General features: G+C 39.3%; 1 protein-coding gene across 1 annotated transcript; it reads left to right on the top strand.

The window, feature by feature from the left end:
- The first annotated feature begins 123 nt into the window (after window positions 1-123).
- Window positions 124-15,765, top strand: ARL5B (ADP ribosylation factor like GTPase 5B). Its single transcript, XM_039331602.1, has 6 exons — window positions 124-263; window positions 3,172-3,232; window positions 6,382-6,529; window positions 9,895-9,978; window positions 10,593-10,744; window positions 11,740-15,765. The coding sequence occupies exons 1-6, from the start codon at window positions 218-220 to the stop codon at window positions 11,786-11,788; spliced, it is 540 nt and encodes a 179-aa protein (XP_039187536.1). The 5' UTR covers window positions 124-217; the 3' UTR covers window positions 11,789-15,765.
- The last annotated feature ends 7,892 nt before the right edge of the window (window positions 15,766-23,657 follow it).

Raw genomic sequence — 23,657 nt, 5'->3', positions numbered from 1 at the left:
TTACCATCTTGCGCGAACCCCGTCGTAATGACGTCGGCTCTGAGGCAGCCGGAGGGGTGGAGCCCCGCTTGCTGCCTGTGTGGCTGGAGGGAGGGGCCAGGGCGGAGCCGAAGTGGTTTCGGTCCCGCCTGCTTCTTCGGCGGTGTTGAATAGGGAATAGTGGACGGAGGGAAGGACCTTCGCCAGGTCTATTGGAGATCGCGGCTCCCCTTCAGGGATGGGGCTCCTGTTCGCCAAGCTGTGGAGCCTGTTCTGTACGCAGGGTGAGTGACTAGATCGAGCAGGAAAGCCTAGCAGCAGCTCTGCTCCCGCGAGGCGGTGGCAAGGGAAAGAACCCTGGGGGCAACATGGATCCGAGTGGGCAGACTGGGCTTTGGCCATGGATATTGTAGCAAAGAAGGGAGTGGGTCCCGCGGGAAGGCCAATCCCGGTGGAAAGTAGATGGGGGGGGGGCTCTCCTGGAATGGGTTGCAGCCCGAAGGCGAAGCTTAGATGGCTAAGTAAAATTGGCTCTGGTGTGGATTGGGATGGGAGACCACATGCAAAGGAGAATCCCAGAGCTATGGATCAGATGAGGACGTGGGAGAAAACTAATGACAAATCCCTTCTGTATTGTTGCTGAGATAGCGCTAGGAATACGTTCATGTTGCTGAGCTTGACTGAGGGACTTTCCCCTTTTTAATAACTGTGTTTTATCCTGAAATGTCATAACTTATTCTGTCTTTTCTCCACCCACCTGTTTCTCCAACAATCCTAAGAGTGGCTAGGCAGGAAAAGATAGTTTCAAATCCATCAGCAGCTAGCTAGTGCAATATTCCCATTTAGACATTAAACCAGAACACCATTTCTCACCTGGACTTCAATTCCCAGAATTCCCCAGCTAACATGCCTGCTGGCTAAGGAGTTCTAGGAGTGAAAGTTCACCAACTGATACTGAACTGAATTCCACACAACTTAAAGTTAAGATTGTGAAACATAGAACTAAAGTAGTCAGGTATTTGGGACATAGGTCATCGATGGTAAGGATAGATGATACGTTTAGGTGTTGAATCAAAGGGGAATAGAGAACTAGGCTGAAAAGAAAGTTTATTCTATTGTGTCTCTTGGCCTTGACTCCTTAGAGAGAAATTTTACTATATTAAAATGTAAAAATATGAAAACTTTTGCAGTCACTCTTCCAGTATCATATACCTGAAATTAGTGCAGCCGATATTTAAGTATATGTACCAGTCTTTTTAAAAAAATCTCTAATGAATGCAAAAAAATTGTTTTGCCAGATGGTTTTTAGAGACAAAATAAAGTTAATGAAATTTTAAAATTTTATAAAGCAAAGACCTAAATATTGTCTGCCAAATTATACATTGATGGTATACTGTTACAATAGTTAATCATTTTAAGTGTTGGTAATGCAACATTATATTGAACTTGAAAATAAACTTTTAATCTCTTTAATTGAAATATACATACACAGAGAGAATGAGAATGCGAATGTAGTCATACAACCATTCTGCTGCAGACCACAGTAGCATGATAAAAAAAATGCAATTCTGTATTAATAACTTATTTTAGTAACTATATAGTAGTAACTTATATTTAGTAACTATAGCTATGTTCAATCATTTTAAAATCAAATTAGCATTATAACAATTTTCTTTCTTCTCTCATCTCCTTTGGGGTTATGCCCCTCAGTATCTAACAGAAAAGTCTAATTTGACCTTTACTCAAAAAAGTTTTATATTCCTGGGGGAGATTGCCTGAACTGTGTGAAAAATCTTTAGCCTGTGTTGTTGGCTACAGGTCTGAGAGAGTGGATAGAAACCACTTTCTCACATTCAGTTTTGTCCTCAGAAGACAGTATTCTTTAAAAGATTCTTTAGTGATTCTGGTATTAGAAGCCCCTCAAAGATATTAATCAAAAATAACATTGGTTGTGGTGACTTGTGTAATAGCTTCAAGTAGAAGATTGACCTACACCTTAGTTCACATGGAGCAATAATATGATTTGCTTGTTTTCAACCTACATAAAATGTGAGTTCTTCTATTTTGATTTAGCATGGTCTGTTAGCAAGATTCAACTTTAGTGAACAATCCATGGTTAAAAATCTTGTTTTATGAGTGGATCCATAATTTCAGCTATTAGAAAGAACTGAAATGAAAAAGTGAGATAATAACAGATTGATTTTATGATGCTAGCTCATCTGTCTCCTAATATTTGTTGCATTAAGCTGATACAGTTTCGTATGTACTATAATTGAAAGACTTTTGAATTTAATAATGACTCACAACCTTGATCTTGAGATATTTCATGAGATGGAATTTCAAGTTCCTGAACCCTTGTTCTGTGTTTATTTTTCTTAGTAGTAAATGGATTGGTTTTAAAATAATTTGTACAGGTAGTCCTCAACTTGTGATTACAATTGAATCAGAGTTTACATTGCTAAGCAAGGCAGTTGTGAAGTGAATGACACCCAATTTTATAACCTTTTTCACTATAGTTATTAAGTGCATCAGTACTATTCTTAAGTGAATCATGCAGTGTTAAGCAAAAATTGGCTTCCCCCACTGACTTTATTTGCCAGACTCCATCTAGGAAGGTTGTAAATGGTGATCATGTGACTCTTGAATACTGTATCCATATATGCCAAAATATTTGCCAAGTGCCTGAATTTTAATCTTATGACGATTGGCATGTCATGACAGTCATGTTCAAAGAGCAGTCATAAGTCAGTTTTTTCAGGGTTATTATAATTTTGAACGTTCACTAAATGAATGGTTGTAAATAGAGGACTACACTAAACACATGGTTGTAAATAGAGGACTTTCCAGTATAGCTGTTGCTATTTGTAAAACAAATATTAGGAGACTGTGGTTGTCTAACAAACACTCTGCTTTTTGATCTGCCTCCAGACTTTATTTTTTTTAAAGAAATAATGATACTTGGGGAAGTCTTTGGTAAGAATGGAAAAATGATATAGGAACAGAATCTCTTTTATGCTGGAAAACAGTTATCTGCCATCACTTTTAAAATCAAATTTCTAGTCATTCGAACTATTCTATAATGAAAACATGATAATATTGAGGCATGTAAATGAAATAAGATAACTGTAGGACGTATTAAATTAAAAGGCAGATTACTTGTGTTATATTTTTTATAACTACTTGTTTTTGTAGAACACAAAGTGATAATTGTGGGACTTGATAATGCTGGCAAGACTACAATTCTGTACCAATTGTAAGTATTTCAGTATATACGTCTAACTTTCAATCCACGAAGCTAATAGTGTTGCAGTATTTTTGCAAGATTAATAAATTTCTGAAAACTAAACCTTCCAAAAACTGAGAAATATTTTAAATTCCTGAGTATCAAATATCTCAGTCTGAGAGCTTGAATGTGTTTTTCAGTATGAGTATACATTTTAAACAGTATTCAGCTTAGTTCTTCCAGTATGTTAGGAATTTCCTTAATCCTTTCGTATCAGAACTTGACTGATAATCCAGTTTATTGCCATTGGTGAAAGATTAATGTCCTATTACTGTTTTAGTTTGTACTATTTAGTTTACATATGATATAATACTGGCCTGTATGATTTTCTTTGGAATATTTCTTTCCTATATTGCAGTGGTGGCGAACCTATGGCACGCGTGCCAGAGGCGGCACTCAGAGCCCTCTCTGTGGACACATTCACCACGCCCCAGAGATGGCAACCGTCCCTCTTCAACCAGCCTCCCGCTAACTTGCCAAGGTCCCACATGCCAGATGCATCCCAGCACCCATGCGCTTACTGGCCTTTGTGTGCAGGGGCCGATGGTGTCAGGCAGCAGCCACCCTGGGCCCTGCCTTGCCTTGCCCTGTGACAATGGCACCCCCGCCCTGCCTCACCTTGCCTCGCCTCACCCCCCCAGGACAAGCCTCCTGCCTGCCGCCCCAGCTGCCAGAGACTCCCTGGATCTCCCCCAACCCTGCCCGGCCCCCACAGTCATCCCTTCCCACGAGCAACATCAAAGTGATTACGCCCACCTTGGCCACACCCACTCAGTCTGCCATGACCACCATAGCCACGCCGACCCAGTGGGCCATGCCCACCTGGCACCCGGTGATAAATAAGTAGTTTTGGGTTGCAGTTTGGGCACTCGGTCTCTGAAAGGTTCGCCATCACTGCTATATTGCAATTGACTTTATGGCTCATTAGAATTCGTTGTTCTAAAGGACACTGGCATGTAATTGATATGCTGGATGTCAGCACAAAGATCAAGTATTGAAGTCTGTTCAGAAACAGAACATTCTGGAAATGTTGTTGAATCATTTATGCTGAGAATAAACGAGAGAGAGAATATCAAACAGAATTTCTTATTTTAGCCCTTCCTAAAAAGATACCTTACACTGTTAAATTTTCATATCTGGCACAATGTTAAGACTTCTAATGTAACTGAACTTAGACATCACCCTCACTGTGTAATGGAGAAAGTAGAACTGGATCTTGTAATTTTGTTGTCTGAACTTAAAGTCCGCCATTGACAGGACAATGTGATTTTGTATAGGAGTATGTGAGCTGATAACCCCTTCCAATTCTGATTGACTTTTGGTTGCAGATAACAGATCAGGTAATCATAAGTGATACTCAGCATATGGCCTAGATGATCTGATTGATACAAACTAGGGCTCTGAAACATTTCATATTTGAATCCAATATTGCTATGGAACATATATGTAACAGTTGTCTGCAACTCTAAACTAGCCAGGATCACATGGCAGCTGTTGAAAGTAGTTGTTCAACGCCAAAAAAACCTCATGATTGATTTAAAAAGCCATAGAGATGCAATATTTGCATTCATAAACCCCATTTCCAATTTATTTCCAAATTATAGCACATCCCTTTTATAAACGTCTTTGAAAATGGTATACCAGAATTGGTGAGCAATATTTAGTTATGGCAAAATGTTAAAAAGCACATTGCAAAGAGTGATGAGCAAAAGTGAGCAAAATATAAGGACATAATGAAAATCCCTCCAAAGCTTTTTGGGGTTTTTTTTGAAAGAAAACAGATGTGTGCTCATTCTCTACCTTTCTACAGAATTACTGTAGTGCTCACTCTCTATCTCTCTACAGAATTACTGTACCAACATTAGTGGATCAAATTGGACTAACAAAATTAGTGGACCAGAGGAATGCTGTGGATGTAATTTACTTGGACTTCAGTAAACCACAACCTACTACTTGATAAGATAGAAAAATGTGGGTTAGGCAGCATCACTACCAGATAGATTTGTAGCTGGCTGACCAGCCTTACTCAGCATGTGGTCCTCAATGGAACTGCATCTATATGGAGGGAAGTGTGTAATAGGGTGCCCCAGGGCTCAGTTCTGGGCCCAGTATTCTTCAACATCTTCATCAATTATTTGGATGAAGGGATAGATGGGGAACTCATCAAATTTGCAGACGACACCAAGCTGGCAGGAATAGCCAACACTCCAGAAGACAGGCTTAAGATATAGAAGGATCTTGACGGACTTGAACATTGGGCACTATCTAACAAAATGAAATTCAATGGTGAAAAAAGTAAGGTTCTACATTTAGACAAGAAAAACCAAATACACAGGTACATTATAGGTGGTACCTTGCTAAATAGTAGTAACTGTGAGAGGGATCTTGGAGTCCTAGTGGACAATCACTTAAATAGTGTGCTGCAGCTGCCAAAAAAGCCAACACAGTTCTAGACTGCATTAACAGAGGGATAGAATCAAGATCACATGACGTGTTAATAGCACTTTACAATGCCTTGGTAAGGCCACACTTGGAATACCGCATCTAGTTTTGATCACCACAATGTAAAAAAGATGTTGAGACTATAGAAAGAGTACAGAGAAGAAAAACAAAGATGATCAGAGGACTGGAGGCTAAACCATATAAAGAACTGTTGCTGGAATTGGGTATGTCTAGTTTAATGAAGAGAAGGACATGATAGCAGTATTCCAATATCTCAAGGATTGCCACAAAGAAGAGAGAGTCAAGCTATTCTCCAAAGCACCTGAAGGCAGGACAAGAAGCAATGGATGGAAACTAATCAAAGAGAGAAGCAACCTTAGAACTAAGGAGAGATTTCCTGACAGTTAGAACAATTAATCAGTGGAACAACCTGTCTTTAGAAGTTATGAATCCTCCAACACTGGAAGTTTTTAAGAAGAGACTGGACAACTTTTTGTCTGAAATGGTATAGAGTTTCCTGCCTGAGCAGGGGGTTAGACTAGAAGACCTCCAAGATCTCTTCCAACTCAATTATTATTGTTGTTGTTGTTATCGTTGTTGTTAACGTTCTGGGCAGTCTCCTGGTAGCTGCATTTCAGATCTCTTTAAACAGATCATCTTTTCTCTTTCTTTTTTAGCTTAATGAATGAGGTGGTTCACACATCTCCTACCATAGGCAGTAATGTTGAAGAAATTGTAGTGAAAAACACACATTTCCTTATGTGGGATATTGGTGGACAAGAATCATTAAGATCATCCTGGAATACGTATTATTCAAATACAGAGGTAGGTGACTGTTTTATTATGATTTTTGCCCCTTTATGTTATCAGAGCTCTTTTGGTGCACTGTTTCATAGCCAATAGCTGTTAGGCATGTTGAACTTCAGGTTTATGACCATGGTCTAGGCAGTGGTTCTTAACCTTTTTGAACGAATCGCCCCCTTGAGCCAATGAGGAAGTTGTCATCGCCTCCTCCCCCAACATAACCTCTCAATCACAAGATAGGAAATAATTCTTCAATTTATGCAATTTTTTGTTTTCTTTAAAATTGTCATCAGGACATATCAATGCAAATAATTTATTTCCAGTTGTTTTCCCATATCTCAACTGTGGGAAAAAGTTTGGTGCCACCCGTCACTTTATTCCCAAACTTCGTGATACATGTATTTCATTATTATCCTATTTATTCAAGACACTTAAATGTAATGACCACTGAAAACAAATTGCAAGAAAATGAAATGCCCGAAAAGAAAAACAGTAACATTTAATGACTGAATTACAAGTAAAATTTAAAACGCAAAAAGAAATATAAAAAGGGCATAAGAACAAACCGCAATGCAGGAACTAAGAATTTCAAGACGAAAACTCTGAAACTAAAATAAGATTCGAAGAAAGTATATATAGTCACGCACACTGTAAAAACGATTAAAAAGACACAAAGAAAATATAATATCGAACTGGAGTGCACGCTAAAAAAGTACAATACAAAGAGACACACAAAACAGCATGCGATGTTTCAAAAGAAGCACTCCCTCCTCCATCACTGCCCATTCTGGCCAATGGCGCGCCACTGTATGGGTAGAGCAGAGGTAAGCAACCCAAAACACTCAAAGAGCCACTTGGACCTGTTTCCCACCGAAAACAAAATACTAGGAGCCGCAAAACCCTTTTGACATCTAAAATGAAGATAACACTGCATATATCCTTTTTAAACCTTTATTATATATATAATTTCAGTGTTATCTTCATTTTAGATGTCAAAACGGTCTCTCTCTCTCTCCCTCCCTCTCTCTCCATCTTTGCCCTTGGTCTGCCAGTCCTCTTCCCCCACTCTGTGTCTGTGTGTGTGTGTGTGTGTGTGTGAGAGAGAGAGAGACAGAGACAGAGACAGAGAGAGAGAGGCACTTGCGCTTCCTCTCTCTCTCTTTCCTCTCTCTTTCTCTCTCTCTTTTTCTTTCCCCTCTCCCTCTTTCCTCTCCCTTCCCCCTTCTTTCTCCAGGTGAGGAGAGAAAGAGAGAGAGAGAACGAAAGGCAGAGGGCAACGAAGGGGCAGGGGGAGGAGGCAGCAGAAAACCCCCTGTCGCCGCTGGAGGCACTCAGCTCTGCTGCCCGCCGCGCCTGTGGGGACACCCCAGCTCACAGTCACATTGGCAGGCCATCCCACTTGCTGCCGGCGTCCCCGGGCTCAAGTCAGGGCCACGGGGCATTTGCGGAATGCTCTGCCGTCGGCTGCATCACCAAACCTCCTGTGCCGCCGGCGTCCTCAGTCGGAACAGGGACAATGATCCGCCTCCCGCCAGGACCAACACTGGAGCCTCCCATGCTACCGGTAGGTCAATCGTGCAGGAGGAGCTGGGACGCACTGCACAGCGCTTCCAGTGATTTGCGACCCACCAGCGTCGCCCAGGGAGCGATGCCCCCACCGGCCGTTGCCCCAGCCAGGACTGCCGCCCAGGGGGCAGCAGGAGGAAGAAGGGGAGGAGGAGGAGGGCAAGAAAGCCAGTGCTGGGCCCCAGGAGGAGGTGCGCCCACGGGTCCGGCCAGGGCTCTTCTGCTGCTGGTTGGAAAATGCCTCCCCCCTCTCTTTCTCTCCCCCCATCTTCTGCTCACCTCACATTCTTCACCGACAAAGCAGCCCGGACTCCAGTGCGCCTTCCCAGCCACCTGGGCTGGGGATCGCAGGGGCTGCTCTCCCTCGGGGCCGCGGCTTGCGGGAAGGCTGGCCTGCTCAGCTGAGGCTCTGGTGGGCTGCTCCCAGTGGGGATCCCGGGGCTTCCCCGCATATTTCCCCGGCCACATGCACCTCGGACGGGGCCATCCAGGGAAAGGGACTTCCTGGCCGTGCTTCTCCCAGGGGGCAGGGCACCCGGGTGCAGGGCCAATCAGGAGCCCTGCAAGGGGGCAAATCCGCATGAGAGAGAGAGAGAAGCACAAATGGCTCTCTCTGTCTCTCTCTGCAAATGGCGGAGGAGGCTCGGAGCCGCAGGGGAAGGTTCAAAAGTGTCCCCAAAACTTCTTGCTCCATCGCCCCCATATCGCCCACTTTTTGTTCCTTTGCCCCCGCGTCGCCCCTTTTCGTTCCATCGCCCCCCTGAAAAATGAAAGTGCTCCCTGGGGGGGCAATACGCCCAGTTAAGAACCAGTGGTCTAGGGCAGTGTTTTCCAACCTTTCTAGGTTAGTGGCCTGGCGCGGGGGGAAGAGGAGGCAGTTTTTTGTGAAGGGCAGGCGGCGGACACGCACACAGCTTCATTTATAAATGGGGCTGCGAGTATTGGAGCGAGGCTGGCATCTGCACTGGTCCACCACTCACATGGTCCGGTTGCAAATAGGCCATTGCCTATAATGGCCCCCAGCCCACAGATTGGGGACCCTTGGTCTAGGGAACAGATTTCCTGACATTGGTGACATCTTCAGAGGCAAGGTGATCACAGACAACTAAACAAGGAATAACCGAGTTCCTGTCTTTATAGCCAGGTGTCCTGACTTCTGAATGGCCCTTAGCCAAGCTGGTTTGCAACAGGTACAGGTGAATGATGGCTAGTCTCTAATTGGTTCTTTGTGTATGCCCAATGCTGATTGTTCATGTTGATGGTATTGGGGATTTGTGTGAAAAACCTTACACGGATAAATACTGCATTTCTTTGAGATGGTTTGTATTAAGAAAAAGTGGGAGGGCATTATTATTATAAATACATCAGCTGGTACCAAGGTTCCATTCTGCCCAATGATTTAGCAAGTGCTTGAGATGAGTTTTAAAGCAGGATATTCCTGGAAAGACAATAATAAAAAAAGGCTTTGCTTGGAGTCTCTTTTTTTTTAAGGCTTCCAAGAACTTGCCATGAGAAGTACCACATGGTATTGATCTCCGAAAAGCCTGAAGAGGAAAACAAAAAGTTATTTCTAGAGAGTTTCTGTGCTAAATCCTTTGATTGTCCCTGCTCCTGTTATTTTGTATCATAAGATTTTCTCGCCATTTGCTCTCCGAGAGGAGCGGGAAGTTAAGAAAGAGTAGAAAAAGAAGCTATAGTGCTCTTGTTTGTGCAACAGACTTATGCAGTTGCACATATATAAAAAGTTTCATCTTCTGGGATACTGCCTGTTTTACAACATATTTCTTCTGTTCTTTTTTCAACTGTTCCTTTTTCCACAGTTTATAATCCTTGTAGTGGACAGCATTGATCGTGAGCGGTTGTCTGTCACAAAAGAAGAACTCTACCGAATGTTGGCCCATGAGGTATTTCATTTAGTCTTGCTGTATTCCTTATAAATTTCCAGGATTTATATCAAGGAATCTCCAAAGGAGGATTTTGCTGAGAAAATTCTATGGATGTATTTGAAATCAGCATTATCCTAGTTTGGATCAAGGGAGCTCTGACCTTTATTCTTGGAATGTCAACTTCAGTTTGGATCTTAAATGTTGTAAAAGTGGATGGCAGAACCTGCTAACTAGTGCAGAACAAGAGTTCCAGTTTTATATCCCAGTTACTTCGGAAGGTTTGACAAATCTCTGAAACAGTCTTCTGGGAAGAAGAAAGTATTTCATTGGCAAAAATTATGAGGTCCAGCAGTGGAGAAGTACTTTCCATTGATGGGGAGACAAACTTTGAAAATGGTTAAAATTTCATATTTTAAGGTGTTGACTTTTTGTTGTTTGTTAAACTTACATGTCATTGTGCAGTACTGCCTAAAAAAGAGTGTCCCTTTCTGGCACCAGGGAAATGCATCACCACCTTGTGTTAAAGAAATTGTGAGAATTAAAGTTATAGTAGCATATATATTTATATAGGATATATATGTGTAGAAAGTAGCATCATAGTTATCAAGTCATCTAAATATTGCAATTTACAGGATTTACAAAAAGCTGCCGTACTCATTTTTGCAAATAAGCAAGATATGAAGGGTTGTATGACTGCAGCTGAAATTTCCAAGTATCTAACCCTTAGTTCCATAAAGGATCACCCATGGCATATTCAGTCCTGCTGTGCATTAACAGGAGAAGGGTAAGTATTGTAATAAAATATTTTACTTTGGAGATACTTATAATTTCTATATTTCTTATTCAAGTTATGTAAATATTTCTAAATACGTTATTAATACTAGCTTCTCAATTAAGGAAATTGTTAATAGAAAAGAGGGGGTATGATTATAATGCCATTAGTTTCTTACAACTTAAATAAGAAAACATGAACATATTTCTGAATATTTCACTGAGTAATTTTCAAAAAGCTTTAAAATCACTCAGCAGTTTGATTTATTAACTCTTTCCTGCTTAATCAGATATTTCAAATCAAATACTTTTGGGTCGGGGCAGAATGGAAATGTATGTAATATAGTGCAGGATAATTCTAAATTTGGGGTCACTGGATAGAAGGCAGGTATATTAAAATGGATAGAAGGCAGATATATTACAGACTTAGCTATTGTTCACTATCTTTAAATAGTTCCACAAGTTCAAGATTTTCTGTTCAGAGTATTTGTTAATTGAAGAAATCTAGATTAGGGAACTTTGATGTAGTGTCCAGATAGACCTCTGCTTTTTTCTTTAACTAAAATCATTACCGTATGTTATTGTGCCTGGGCTTGGTCTGGAGCAGACTGGGGTGGCAAAATACTAAAGTGGTACAAAAGTTAATGTCCTTCCTTCCTTCCTTCCTTCCTTCCTTCCTTCCTTCCTTCCTTCCTTCCTTCCTTCCTTCCTTCCTTCCTTCCCTCCCTCCCTCCCTCCCTCCCTCCCTCCCTCCCTCCCTCCCTGTCTTCTCCCTTCCTCCAGTTAATTCTCAAGGCAGTAATAGCGAAGGCTATGGAAAGATCTGGCAAGATCCCAAGGCAAACATCAGAAGAAACCTTTTTAGTTGTACAATCACAAAACAATGCATTTTGTTTAGGTTCCTGACATTTTGCCTTTAAATAATGATCTCTTAATTGAGACTACTAGTGCTACAATGATTAACAAACAAATATTTGTTGAGACTTGAGTTTTATTCTTTTCTCCCAGATTGTGCCAAGGGCTGGAATGGATGACTTCCCGAACTGGAGTAAGATAATTCCTCTGGATTGGAAATGTGAATTATCCCATGGACTACCCTTTTTTGCTTGTCTGCTTAGTGTAGCAACAGGTTTAATTTAAAAAGGAAAAAAAAAAAAACGTTTGAGATCTCCACAACAAGCAACACTTGAATCAAGTGCAGCTAGTCAAAACTCAGAGTATTTTTTAAACTTTTTAAAAATGCACTAGTCTTGGATGGATAAAACTGTTCTCCTACAACATAAGCTAAAGAACCATGCCTTGTATAACCAAATTCGCAGTTGAAAAGGTTCTTTCTTGCAGCTTAATATCCTGTAGCAGTTTGCTTCCCTTTTTGTTTTATGCTACAACATTAAGCTTTAAGACTTCCAGGATTATGGATTTTAAAGTCAGTGGATTTCCAGAGGATGGGAATTCCAGTGTCAGTACACAATATTGGAATTCTCCAACACTGAAAGGATTATTTATTTGCTATGAATGCTGTTGCCTTTTACCATTATATTTCTGCCTGAGAAAGTATACACTTTTTTCTTAAAACATATGCTATAAATATTTTATATATTGAGGATTTTGATAAAATGATTATAGAAAAAAAACTTCATGTTATGCAGGAGGGCTAATTGTACTGCACTGTGTTTTAGCAATGCATATTTAACAGAGAAAACTATTCCAGTATAAATAGAGATGTGTTTATCAAATGATAGTACGTGTCATCTCAAACTCTTTGGGATTCTGTATTATGAGTCAATGGGACCGTTTAATTGGATTCAAATTATTGATTAATGGAATTAAATTATTTGAATGGTGTGAATAATGTATGAAATAATAAGTTTGAAAAAGTAACTGCTAATTATTCATTGAAGAAAATTAGAAAGTATGCTTGAAATTAATTCTGTACTGTGCAAATTGGCCCATGACTTTTTCTTATAGAAAGCTGGATTATTAATGTGATTTTCTTCCAGAATTAGAATTCATATTACATATCAGTTTCTTATTTTGTATAGACTATGTGAATGGCTTGTGTTTTCATGGACAGTTATTGTAAATGTCCCACTAACAGTATTATGTAGTATTTTTAAATCTCAAAGGTGTCTGTTTCTTATGAAGAGGAATTTTTTGACATGTAGTAATGCTGGTGCTGTCATGTGACATCGAAGCTGATTGTGGACCCTCCTTGATCTCCTTGTTATGGTCACAGAGGCAGTTTATGGTTTAAAAAGTTGAAATCTATAATATATCTAGAAATGGCTAGGTTGGGGAAGGCCAGTGTACTTAAGTATACAGTATAAGCCCCAATAATGTCAGGAAGTGATGCAAATTATGACATTTCTGCCAGTTGCGTCATGATACTTGTGATTATGCTTCTCATTATTTTCAGACACTGATTTTGATGTATCTAATAACTTCAAAGGTAAACTTTTCAATTCAGCATATTCTGTACATGAAAGCCTGAATAGAGAACTCATTTTGACTTAATGCAAAAAGAATGCGTGTTATAGTTTAAAGAAGACTGTATCTTCATGAGGAAACAATCTTTTAGAACAGAGGTCTTCAACCTTTTGAGCACCAGGGACCAGTTCTGTGGAGAGAGGTTTTTCCGCAGACCGGAGAGTGCTTGTTTGTGCAACCAGTTGCTGGCATGCCGCGGCTCAGTACCAGTCCACGGACCGGGGGTTGGGGACCCCTGTTTTAGAAGGCACAGTATTTCTTGAAGCCTCATTTTGTATCAGAAGAAATGAGAAGCAAATGTTTGAGACATAGAAGTCAATTCTTGTGATTTTATAGATATATCCAGGTAGTTTTCTTGGTTACTAGTGAAATGGTGTGCCATTGCCTTCCTTGTAATCTGAACCAATTTAGTTTTCTGAGATCAGCCAAGTGAACAGTTAATTCTACTATTTCTTCTGGAGGGCATTTTTCCATTCCATTAAATTTTCTAAGAACATTTTAAAAAAGGGTATCAAAGTGAGTCATTTAGCTTTAAAACTCACTTTTGAAAAAGGCTACTTATTCATTTCAAATATTAACTGAAATTACATTTACCAGCCACTGTGATAGTTAGGAAGCAAATAAGCAAGCAAGAAAACTAGGGTTATTTATTATTATTTATTATAATTTATTATAGATTTGTCCCAGTAGCATATATGAGGTAAACTCAGCATACATATACATGGACATGTGCATACAGTAACATGCACATGCGTATTCATTTAATAACCAAGTTATCTTTCATTAAAATAAGAATTGTTGCTTCTCCATAATTTTGCTTTGCTTATTCCTGGCATTTATCCCATTACACATTTCTCTGGAAAAAACATCTTTAAGTCTAATTTCAAAGAAACTCTTAATTGAAATTTAGTTATATCTCTATCCCCTTAATTCTGTTCATCCTTTTGATGTTGTCAACTACAAATTACTCTACTGTACCTTTTGATAACCCAAACTCCATAACTTGAAGGTACAGATAGAGTTTGAATAGGAACAATAATAATCTACAAAGTAACAATTGATGGATGATTTGTTACTTGGGGCCAATACTGTTTTTGAATCGCTGGATAGATGTGTGTCTCATCATCTATTAATTGTTTACAAACTAGAGATGTCTTAAGAGTTGGGATGTTTTGGGAACATCTGTTCCACTATCTCACTGTGATTCTCTTGTGTCCAAGATGAGTCCAAGAGAGTTTTAACAATTTCTGATCCATGGTTTTTCTAATTCTTTGCCTTGCTTGTGTCCTATGTGAAGATATATGATCATTTGAAAGGAAGGTTTAAGTGAGATAATATATCATAACAGATCATTTTCATTCTTTCTTTGAGTCCATTTATGATGCTCACAGTAACTGGAAAGATATCATTTTTTTCATAGAGGAAAACAGTATGTTTTTAAATCTCGGCTCTTTTATGGTGTGAAATTTGGAAAAACTGGCTCACTTTGGTATTATTATTTCATATGGTCATAAGGTTTTATCACTTTTGTATTAAATGGTGACATTGGGCTGTAATTATGTTGAAGTGAATTAAATTGCGTGGTTATGTAAAACCCTTTGTGCTGCTGTAAAAACTGCTGGCAATGCAATATTGTGGTGGGGCATGAATGAAAGAGAGGCTGATTGGCCAATAAAACACCATTGTCAAGAATGAAACTTTGGCAGCTACATAGCCTCTTCATTTCCGCTTGCCATTAGAGTAAGGGAGGAGGTGTTGCTTTAGAATGGGTTAATGGAGAAATGAACCCTCTATGATTCTGCTGAAGACTATAGAGCCTGAAACCTTTCCAAGGACACTGCAGCAGGTGTGGAGAGGAACATCTGCTTCTTCTCCACACCTGCTGCAGTGTCCTTGGAAAGGTTTCAGGCTCTCACGGACTTCAGCAGAATCGTAAAATCCATCTAACCCATTCTAAAGCAACACCCTCTCCATTACTTTAATGGCAAGTTGAAATGAAGAGGGACGTAACTGTCAAAGTTTCATTCTTGACAACCACTCTTACTGTGTTTGCACCCACCTTTTGCATGCAAGTATGGTTGATTCTCTGAATCGTGACCATGGATTTTATTTCTTAAATTTGGATATATTACATTTTGTATTTCTGTAATGAGCAATTGGTTCAGTTCCAAAACTCACTGAACTTGTACTGAATTAAACAATGAAAATACATATTTAGGTGCTACGGATTACTTTGTTGGTCTTCCTTATTAAAGCTGTCTTTCCTTTAACAAACGAGCATCCAGAGAATTTATGTCAGCACTGAGGACTCATAAAATTGGTTAATACCACCCTCTTCACCCCCCACAGTCATGTGGCAAAAATAAGTCTGCACATCACCAACATTAGTTTGGTAATTTGCTAAAGGAGATGTACTTAGTACTTTTGAAATATTATCCCTTATGTCCGTGATGGCGAACCTGTGGCACGCAGAGCCCTTTCTGTGGGCATGCATGCCATCGCCCTAGTCCTAGGCCTTCAGCTGGGTTTTATAAAACCTTTTCGCTTTTGGCTTCCGCCGCCATGTGCAAAAAAAAAAAAAAAGGTTCAATCAATCAATTTCAATTTCTTGCAGGGAAAAAAAGATCTCACAAACTTAGAATTGATTGATTGAACTTTTTAGTCCCACCCAGTCTGCCGTTACCACTGCAGCCACGTCCACCCAATGCAGCACCCCCACCCAGTACTCGACGATACATAAATGGTTTTGGGTTGCAGTTTGGGCATGCAGTCTCTAAAAGGTTCACCATCACTGCCTTATGTTATATTTCCGGTAGCAGTTGGGTTTTTGTGGTTAGCTCTTAATTCCTGTGCTAGCAAGAAAGACTTCCTATTTTGTAAATATCAAATTATAGAAGTGTTTCTTGTCCTAGCAGATTAGAAGGGAAAAAAGTATTGTGGCAACTTTTTTTTTACAATCATGCACACAAATTAATAAACTAGAAAAAAGAAAGTGTAATAAAATCTGAATGAGTACTGTGTAGCCTTTTGAATTTACCCTGATTATATGCTTCAGGCAAGTTTGTCATTTTCAAGACTAAGTTAAGGAAGTATACAAAATTTCTGTTGAAGGGAGTTTATCTGAACATGCATACAAATTTATCTTGTTCCTATTAATTTCATAGAAAAATGAAATAGTTAAGCACACCGCTGACATTAAAAATTGTCAAAAAGTCAAATGAACTTGTTAAGTAGTCCTCAGGTTTTAATGTGTTGCCTGATACAGGTAAGATGAATTTCTAGCCTTATTTAGGAAGATGAGAAGACTTAACTATGGAAGGGATCAGTTTACTCAGGTGGGAATTAAGTCATGTACCTTTTTTTTCCTAATGAAAAGGAAATACATAATGTTTTAATTTGTACTTAATGGAGATTGTGAAGCTTTTGTTTCTAGAAGTATATTCTGAATGCCATATCTCCCTATAGCATGGGTCGGCAACCTGCAGCTCTGGAGCCGCATGTGGCTCTTTGAGCTTTTCCTGTGGCTCCCAGCCTCTGCCATTTGCAGAGACAAAGAGAGGCACTTGCGCTTCCCTGCTTCCATTCTCTCTCTCTCTCTCTCCCTCTCTCTCTCTCTCTCTCTCTCTCTCTCTCTCTCTCTCTCTCTCTGTGTGTGTATGTGTAAAAAAGAGTTGCCTCACACTATTTTCCGACAAGCTTATTGGGTGGGGCTCCTCCCTTTGCCGCGTCTCTGCAGGAAGCAGGAAGGGCAAGAGAGAGCCAGCACAATAATGTGTGTCAGCTTATTGGAAAGAGCCTGAAGCCAGCTTGCCAAATGAGCAGAAGATCGGAGAGAAGGAGGGGAGAAAGAAACAGAGAGAGAGGAAAGAGAGAGAGAGAAAAAAGGGAGAGGAAAGAGAAAGAAAGGGAGAGAGAAAAGGAGAAAGGGGGGAGGAAAGAGAGGAGAGAGGAAAGTGTGAGAGGAAAGAAAGGAAGACTAAAAAGATGAAAGACAGGAAAGGGAGAGAGGAAAGGAAAGAGAAAGGGAGAGGAAAGAAAGGGAGGGAGAAGAAAGAAAGGGAGGGAGAGGGAGAAGAAAGAAGGGGAAAGAGAAGGGGAGACAAAGGGAGAGGAAAGAAAGGGAGAGGAAAGAGAAAGGAAGACTAAGAAAGGGAGAGAGAGAGGAAAGAAAGGGACAGAAAAGAGGAAAGAAAGGAGACTAAAGGAGAGGGAGAGGAAAGGAAAAAGAAAGGAAAGAAAGGGAGACTAAGAGGGAGAGGAAGGAAAGAGGAAGAGGAAAGGGAGACTAAGGAAGAGGAAAGGGAGAGGAAAGAAAGGGAGACTAAGAAAGAGGGAGAGGAAAGAAGGAAATAGGAAAGGGAGATTAAGAGAGAGAAAGAGGGAGAGGAAAGAGAGAGAGAGAGAGAGAGAGAGAGAGAACTCATGCATAACAGCCTCTATTTCTTTTTAATTAAACTCTTCAATCAAGGTCCCCACCACTTGCGCGTGTGAGCGCGTGCACAAGTTTTGCGGCTCCCACTGTTTTCTCTGGGAAACAAATCCAAATGGCTCTTTGAGTGTTTAAGGTTGCAGACCCCTGCCCTATAGCATAATACTCATATATATATAAATCCACATGGATAGTATGTTCTCATTATGCATAATCAACAAGCTCTGTATCCAGACTATGTACACACTGTTCATTTTTATCTTGAGATCTCATCTATTTAACATTTAAAGTGCCATTTTGGAGAAAATAAGTGGCAAAGATAACAATTATTTTCTGTATTTGATGGAAACAACCTACTTGTAGACAATCCCTCATTGGAGTTAAGTAAAAATCCCAATTTCACCAATTCTTTTAAATCAGAACTTTTTGAAAATATAAACCATGGTAGTTGCCTTAGACAACATGTGCTCAAAAGAGAATCTTAAGACTAAATGTAATCTATTGTGCAGGTCCAACAGTTTTTAGTCACTTAACATTCTTCTAGGAGTATTATTAGCCATTCAGATTCTTTCAGTATTGGCCATGGTTGGTAAAATGGTACCTCACTTTAGTAATGTTCAAAGGGTCATGTATTTCCCTGGCCTATAACAAATGATATAGCTAATTGCTGTAGTCATGTGGGGATTCTACAGAATATAGTCGTTATACCTCTTCCTTTAAGAGTGCAACCCAACTGAAAAAGTTTCAATCCTAAATTACCAGCTATGTATCTGCGATGCTGCCAAAGGTGAATTCACCATCCTAACAGAAATGTGCACAATGCCTTAGAGGTATGCTGAATGTACAGTATAAAGTTTTCAATCATAGACATCTCAGCAAATATTTGAAGAGCTATTTATCAATGTGATTGCTGTCATTTTATGTTACTGCACAACTTAATCTGCCTATGAAGTGTTGCCATCATTTTGGATTTGTAGACCTTTGAAGGAAGCTTTGCTCAACCAAACTGACTTTAGATCAAGGGCAATATTTCATTTGAGTGATTTCATGAAACAATGTGGCTCCTTTGTTGTTAAGAGTAAAATACTAGTTTCTATTACCCTGCTCTAAAGCCTTCTATGATATTTGTGACCTAAAAGAAGCACCTTCTGAAGCTTCCCATCAATTACTCCAAGCTTCTGAGGAAATGCAAGCCACCTGGGCAAAAATACATCTTTGCAAATAGTAAAGGAAGGCAGTCAGTTGATGTGAAGCATTTTTGTTATTTTTTCAGTAAGACAATCATGTCTCTACAGCACAAAAGATTTCTTGAGACACATTCAACTTGCCATTTACAATCCTTGTAATCCTACTCTATATATTTCATTATCAGATAATGTTTGTATATCATTCAAAATACCACAAGATCAAAGATCCAGAAAGCTATATGTGATTATGTGTGCCAAAAGTTTGAAATGACTCATTGTAATACAGGAGCTCTTGAAATTATGTTAAAAGCCAGAGGTTGCCAATCCCAGCTGTAAATGGACAATGTGTTAAAGACAATGTTGAAGACCAAGTCATCTTTTGACATTTATGAACTCTATTTGACCACTTGGACAAATGGTGAAAATTAGACAAGAGAAAGAGTCTTCACATCCTTTCTCTCTACTCTTGACTTCAAATACAATAAACGTCTACTAGCATTAATTGTAGCTTGTAATTATTCAATACTCTGCACCAAAACAACTACAGTATAAGCATTTTTTCTTTTTAAATGAGATTTTCTCCTTGAGAACTCTGAAAATGTGGCTATGTGAGCAATCTTTGCTATCCAAAGAACGGTCCAGGCCAACCTTTGCTGCATGAGCTGCATTGGATGTCAGTTTACTTCTAGGTTCAATTCAAGGAGTCGGTTATGACCTTTAAAGCCCTAGATGAGATGGTGTCAGGTTGCCTTTGGAACTTATCAGCGTATCCACCCAGTCAGGTAGGAAAGATACATTGCAGACCCTGTTAGTTAACGAGTTCTGACTGGCAAAGTTCACAAAGAGAACTTTTTCTATTATTGCCCCCTGCCCTTTGGAATATTCTGCCCGCAGAGGCAGGATTGGCCCTAGTTTCCTGACCATTCAAAAATATGTAAAGACTTGGCTCTGCCATTTTGCTTGAGGCTTGCAAAGGATCACACAGCTCTGGGGCTGGTTAGCACCCTTGGGGCCTCCCCCCCTTTTAATTAACTTTTCATGTTGAATTTTAAATATTCTTACTTTTTTAAAAAAAAATTAAATTCTGTATACTCAGGAACACATCCTCTAACAAGGGCTCTTGTTGAATTAAAATATCGAACAATGCCTAGGTCAGGTGTCACCAACTTGTAGTCTGTGGCCCACTATCAGGCCGTGGGCTGTTGGCCACTGGACCGCGTGAGTGGCTGGGCAGTGCATGCACCCCTCTTGTTACTGTTGCAGCATCACACAGGTGCTAGCAATGCCATGAAGTTCGGGCGGGCACTAGTGTTGCCACAAGGCAGCCCCTATTTGCCCTAGTGTCATGGTGTTGCACAGGTGCTAGCAATGCCGTAAGCATTGGGCGGGCACTAGCATCATGGCATCATGCCAGTGCTATCATCACTACAAGTGCAACATCCCCACTTGCTCTAGCATCACCATATTGTGTAGGAGCTAGCATCAACTGAGCAGGTGCTCGTGATCCCATTTGCATCATGTGCACAATCACTGCCCCATTTGCGCATGCGTGGCCCCATTCTTATGCGCTTGCTTGCATGCATAAAGGTGCTCCCACCCCCACCCCGGGCTGCCAACCCAGAAAGATTGGGGACCCCTGCCTAGGTTTTTGGATTTGTAGCTTGCACTTTCATGCTAAAATCACTGTTTCATAACTGTGCCATTCATTGAATGCATCACATGGCATTTCCTTTGCCATTTGAAGACCATCCAGAGATGGTTCCCAAAGAATGCCAGCTGAGTAATTGTTCTTTTTGGTTGAGGGCCAAGTGGGTTTAATGCAGGACCTCTTTTCCAGCAAAGTCAGAAACGATGGGATGAAGAGTAAAAAAAAAAGTGTTACAGTTGTTAATAAAGATGAAAATCATATTTTGATTATGAAGAGAAAGAAAACATGTGAACTTGTGACTTACAGGTTTGATAATTAGAAAGGGTAAATTATAGAAAGAAGAAAATTATGTTGTAATCTTAGAGAAAGAGAGGATAAAATATAAATGTAAGTGCTATTAAGATCAGAACTATATAACTTTTTCTCTTTTTGTTTCACTTATTACTTTTATACATATACATACGTACATACATACATACATACATACACTCATACATACATACATACATATGAGAAACAAGGTGTCATGATTGCAAGGAGAATATGATTTATAAGAGATCACATACTTTAAGTGCAGGGTTCAGTCTCTGAAATCTCATGCTAAGAGAACCAGGAATTGGATAATGTAAAGATTCCCAGTAAGAAACCTTTGTGACTTTTGGAATAAAAAGGTGATTTGGATATAATCTGGTTCTGGTATTAAACACCTACAAACACATTACTTTTCTTTTTCATCTGTTTAATACAAAAGTTGAGAACAAGTCGGAAATACTAATCTTATGGCAAATAAGAAAGTGCTTACATGGTTTCCAGTTTATGTTTTTCATCATAATTGCTCCTTGCTTTACAACCCAGAAAATACCCTCCCACACACACCCTGGCCTTTTTGCAATTCTAACATTGTATCTGCAATGAATTTATAGGGCAGATACTTTAGCTAAGACCGCTAGGTGTCACTGAAGGACTTTGTGATATAATGTCAGCTCTTACAATTCCAACTGTAAGAAAAAGAACTGGGAAATGTGAATAAGGAATATTACCCGAATTCTCTTACCCAAATGGTCTTTTGGTGACAAAGTATTTTTCTTTTTAAATATTAATCTAAAATTGCTTATATTATGCAACTTATAAGAGGTACCTGCAAAACGTATGTTGCAATTCATTGTCATCTTTCTCAATCCCAAATATTTATTTATTTATTTTATATGCTATCCATCTCACTATCCAAAGCAACTCCAGATGGTGCATGTGTGTGTGTGTGTGTGTGTGTGTGGGTGGGTGGGTGGGTGGGTGGGTGTGCCCACACGCTTTTGATTCCAAATTTTAAAAGGAATCTCAAAACAATTAAAATCCCTTAATTTATCCTCCTTCCTTATCCTCCTTCCTTATGAAATGGAGAAAATAAAGAATGCCAGCTGATTGTGAGTTTAAATAGCTAGGTAACACTCTGAATTAAGATTAAGGTTGGACTAGATGATCTCCAAGGTCCCTTCCAACTTTATTATTACTATTACTGTCTGGGTGGCTTTTTTTTAGAAAAAGGAAGGAAAAATAGATTATTTCTGTAGTAAGAAACTTGAATTCTCCAAAAATCGTTAGATACTGTTTCTTATTCAGCATGATCAAGGAATATATATATAGTAGAATTAAATGTCCCTTCTCTTTTGTCATTATGTTAAATATAAATGAAGAATTCTTATTTCTTCTCTCTAACTTTTGTGTGGCCTCTTATTAGATTTAAATACACATGTTTTCCTTGTATATTAATATCACCGAAGTCTCGAATTTTGAGTGTGCTGTTTGGAGACAATCAGGAGGTAGCCTAAGATGAGAGTGGATGTTGCCTAGTTGCAGATGGGAGACAGATTGAACAAGAGAATCAGCTTGTGGAAGCATCTGGATTGGGACAGAACTTGATAAGAAGCCTCCAAAGCTTCGTGGTTTTCTTTTCCTTCCTCTGGAGCCCAATCATTAAGAATAAAAGAAAAAAAAAACATACAGTACAGCTTGAGTGCCTTTCCCATCAACCTCTATAACAGCAGAAATTCAAATCATCACAGAACAGAGGCTGCATACTTGCATGAGGTGTTCTCAAGAACTTGGCTTGGGGCATAATGTTCCTGTTGAACAGTCCATTTTCGGTGACATACAACTTAAACCAGTTAGTTAAATACCATCAATATCTTTCTGAAGGATTCTAAATAGCTAGCTGTTCAATTTTTTTTTTAAGGTTCTCTGGAAGACTTTGAAGTGATAAGGCATGGTTGTACAGGCTTCTCTTAAGCAAGTTCCAGAGCACTCCAAGAGCTCTTATTCCTGGCAGATCCTGTTTTGTGAGATGGAAAAATGTTGGAAGATTGTTAGAGTTCACAAAGATCTCTAATATAATGTGCTGTAATCAGGATGTCAGTCAATGAAGGGCTGAAAGATCATTAGCCTTTATATTCTACTTTTATCCAAGGAGTTCAAGCCGTCATGCTTAGTAGAACTTTCTCATTTTAACATGACAGATAAAGAGATTGTGACCAGAAAAAAATATATTTTCATAGCTGGATTAGGACTAGAATTTTAGCTTCTTAGATGGACAATGTAACTATTAAACATCGTTGTTCTTATGAATGAACTGCCAGCAAGAACAAATGCTTCAAATAACCAATTCTTGGGTTAAAAAAAATCCAAGCAATTCTAGCTATCCTATCTTGATAACAATCTGGTCTTTCAATTCTATTGGGACACATATTTTTTCTGAGGTGGTGGAGTGGGAAGAGAGCAAAACAAAAATGAGATTTTATTGAATTTGTTTTCGAGTCAAACTAAGTTAATGAAAAAGAGTTAATATAATTACTCTAGTTGGATTTAATGTTTTTTTAAATGATTAAGCAAGTACCTACTGGAAAGAGCTAAACAAATTTTGCAAATTAAACAGTAGCAGAAGCTTATAAGAAGAGAGGAAGAGGAAATATAATAACTTTAATATGTGGTAAAATGTGTGAAATGTATCACTTGCATGGCAGTAAGGGAAGAATATCAAATGGCAGTAAGGGAAGAAGATCATGAAGCTAATATTAGTTAATTATCTTCCTAATTTGCAATCAATAGATTTCTTTTACTAGTATAGACACTACATTAGTTTTACATGTAACCATCCCATCAGTAGCAAACGTGGATAAATAAG

The sequence above is a fragment of the Crotalus tigris genome, unplaced genomic scaffold, assembly GCF_016545835.1.
Source record: "Crotalus tigris isolate CLP2741 ecotype Arizona unplaced genomic scaffold, ASM1654583v1 scf7180000024437.13266115, whole genome shotgun sequence".
In the NCBI taxonomy this organism is placed as follows: domain Eukaryota; kingdom Metazoa; phylum Chordata; class Lepidosauria; order Squamata; family Viperidae; genus Crotalus; species Crotalus tigris.
This window is presented reverse-complemented; position numbering and strand designations above follow the sequence as displayed.